The 2,926-nt window shown below is 49.5% G+C and overlaps 1 protein-coding gene across 1 annotated transcript; it reads right to left on the bottom strand.

The window, feature by feature from the left end:
- Nucleotides 1–720: 720 nt before the first annotated feature.
- On the bottom strand, nt 721–1,547 carry LOC107301856 (angiopoietin-related protein 2-like; the record flags this gene model as incomplete). Its single annotated transcript, XM_015831027.1, has 1 exon — nt 721–1,547. A coding segment is annotated over exon 1 (799 nt), but the record flags the coding sequence as incomplete, so codon positions are not given.
- Between the last annotated feature and the right edge of the window lie 1,379 nt (nt 1,548–2,926).

The following is a 2,926-nucleotide window of genomic DNA, read 5'->3' on the forward strand; positions in this document are numbered from 1 at the left end:
GGGAAGGGGAGGGGAGGAAGGGAGGAAAGAAGGAAGGCAGGTGATGGAAAGAGGAAGGAAGGAAGGAAGGAAAGAAGGAAGGCAGGTAAATGGAAAGAGGAAGGAGGGAAGGAAGGTGATGGAAAGAGAAGGAAGGAAGGAAGGAAGGAAGGAGATGGGAAGAGGAGAGAGGGAAGAAGGAAAGAAGGAAGGACATACAGATAGTCCTCAACTTACAACAGACTATTTAGTGACTATTGTAAGTTACAACAGCACTGAAAAAAGAGACTTACAGTATGACCATTTTTCACATTTACAAGTATTGCAACATCCCCAGGGTCATGTGATCAAAATTCAGCCATGTGGCAAATAACTCATATTTATGACGGTCGCAGCATCCCGGGGTCACGTGATCCCCTTTTGCGATCCCCCCAACCAGCAAAGTCAGTGGGGAAGAAGCCAGATCCACTTACCCGCCGTGTTATTAACTTAACAGCTGTAGCGATTCATTAAAAGAAAGATCGCAAAAGGGGGGGCGAGACTCATTTGAACAACTGCCTCGCTTAGCAACAGAAATTGTCGCCAGGGACCACCGCAACGCCAATATCCCCCAAAACAAGCTTGCGGCTCTCTGATGTCTGGAAGACAAATCCAGGGCTCCGTTCCCGTCGTAAGCCGAGGACTAACTACCTCTACCGTGTACGGTCTGTGACCGTACTAAAAACCGAGGTATTGACGTACCTGAGGGCTTATCGGTGGACGTTGGGACGCTGGTGACGGGGGGCATGGTGGGAAGAGTCGGCGGTAGGACCTTTAAGTTCTGATCGCTCTGGATTTCGTTGGTGGATATTTGGTTGGTGATGCGGTTGTACGTGGGCGGCTGGTAGACGCGGTTTGGCGGCGGCAGCGGCAGCACCGGCTTGGCGGACGGCGTCCTTTGGCAGTGCTCCTCCAGCTGTGCGATCACGAACGACTGATTGTTGGCGATGGTGACCAGGTGCTGGTACTTGTGCTCCAGGTCCTTGTACTTGTTCGCCAGCTGCAACATGTCGGCCGTCTGGTTGAGGATCTTGTTCTCCAGCTGGGACAGCTCCAGCGCGTTGTCCCGTTTCCGGATAATCTCGTGCAGCAGCTGCATGTACAGCTGGGTGACGCGGGAGTTCATATTGCGGCTTTCCTTGCGCAGCAGCTTGACCTCGTTCACGATCCCGCCGTCCACCTCCACCAGCTGCTGCAGGGTCTCTATCTGCCTCTTTTGCTTCAGGAGTTCGTGGTTGAGAAGTTCCAACTCTTGCTTGTTCACCCTGTTGTCCAGCACGGAGTCGGGCTCTTTGGAGTTCACACAAATGGCCCCGGTTACTCTTTGCTGGGGCACAATGAAGGTGTAAGTGCATTTGTCCTGGGCCTCGGCAGAGCGTTTGTATCTGTTGCGGTAAACGAATTCTGGCGCCTCTCCCGCCGCGTGGCTTTCGGCCTCTTCGGGCTTCTGCGCCTTGATCCCCACCGCGGCCATTAGCAGCAAGCAAACGGCCGCCTTCATTGTCCTTATTTCAGAAGGGAAGATGTTTAGTATCTACCGTAAACACAAAACAAAGGGGAGATGATGAATATGCAGTAGCACCAGCCCGAACACAACAGAACAGAACAGAGTTGGAAGGGACCTTGGAGGTCTTCTAGTCCCACCCCCTGCGCAAGCAAGAGACCCTTCACCATTCCAGACAAAGGGCTGTCCAATTTCACTGCAATTGCTAAGTTATTAACACAGTTTTGCTGTGTGCTCAGAAGATGGTTAGCTAAGAAATTATAATTGCACATATATATATATATTTAATTCCTTCAGTGGTGGTTCCAAAGAGGCAAAAAACAAAACCGATAGAAAATGCAGATTCGTTGAGCCTCCAGGAAAGCAAATGAATTTCGCTAAGCTGAGATATGGGAAGATCTGGTGGGTCATCACGAAACGGTTTCTGGGGAAAACCTCTCCTTTTGTAGAGAAGAGGCCTGTCTGCATTCAGTCGTTGCCGAATTCTAAAAGAGTGTTTTTCAAATTTGGCCGCATTAGCTAGCTAGCTAGCTGGGGGATTCTGGGAGCTGAAAAGCACCTCTCGCAGATGCTTCGAAGTGCGTTACAATCCTGTTCAGATTCAGGGCTTTGAGGGCTGCCCACGTCGGCCTCTCTCAAGTTCCCCAACCGAATATAAGACCGAATGGCACTTTGTGGTTAAAGGCAGGAGGGTCAGCAGCTCTCCCAAAACTCTGGAGAAAAGGGAGGAAGAAAGGCTCGGGTCAGGGCAGAGAAAGTCCACTTTTAATGTGCAAGATGGGACAGAATAGCCTCAGAGCAAACCTTTCTCCCACACCCCACCAGTTAAGGACTGCATAAACAGGAAAAGGAAGCAGAGAGATCACAGCATCCTCTCCCCCTGGGAGAGGGAGAATCCTGGCCATTAGGATTCGAAGCCCTCTCCCTCTCCTGCTTGGCTCCCGAGAGGCGGTTGGGGTCCACTCTGAAGCAGGAGCTTAATAACAATAATAATAATAATGATAAAGTTGGAAGGGACCTTGGAGGTCATCTAGTCCAACCCCCTGCTCAGGCAGGAAACCCTATACCATTTCGGACAAATGGCTGTCCAGTCTCTTCTTAAAGACTTCCAGTGTTGGAGCATTCACCGCTTCTGGAGGCAGGTGGTTCCACTGGTTAATTGTTCTCCCTGTCAGGAAGTTTCTCCTTAGTTAGCTTCATTCAAGGCTTTCTTTCTTTCTTTCTTTCTTTCTTTCTTTCTTTCTTTCTTTCTTTCTTTCTTTCTTTCTTTCTTTCTTTCTTTCTTTCTTTCTTTCTTTCTTTCTTCCTTCCTTCCTTCCTTTCCTTCCTTTCTTTCTCTCTCTCTCTCTTTCTTTCTTTCTTTCTTTCTTTCTTTCTTCTTTCCTTCCTTCCTTCCTTCTCTCC

Source organism: Protobothrops mucrosquamatus, unplaced genomic scaffold, assembly GCF_001527695.2.
Source record: "Protobothrops mucrosquamatus isolate PMUCROS unplaced genomic scaffold, P.Mucros_1.0 scaffold18345, whole genome shotgun sequence".
Lineage (NCBI taxonomy): Eukaryota > Metazoa > Chordata > Lepidosauria > Squamata > Viperidae > Protobothrops > Protobothrops mucrosquamatus.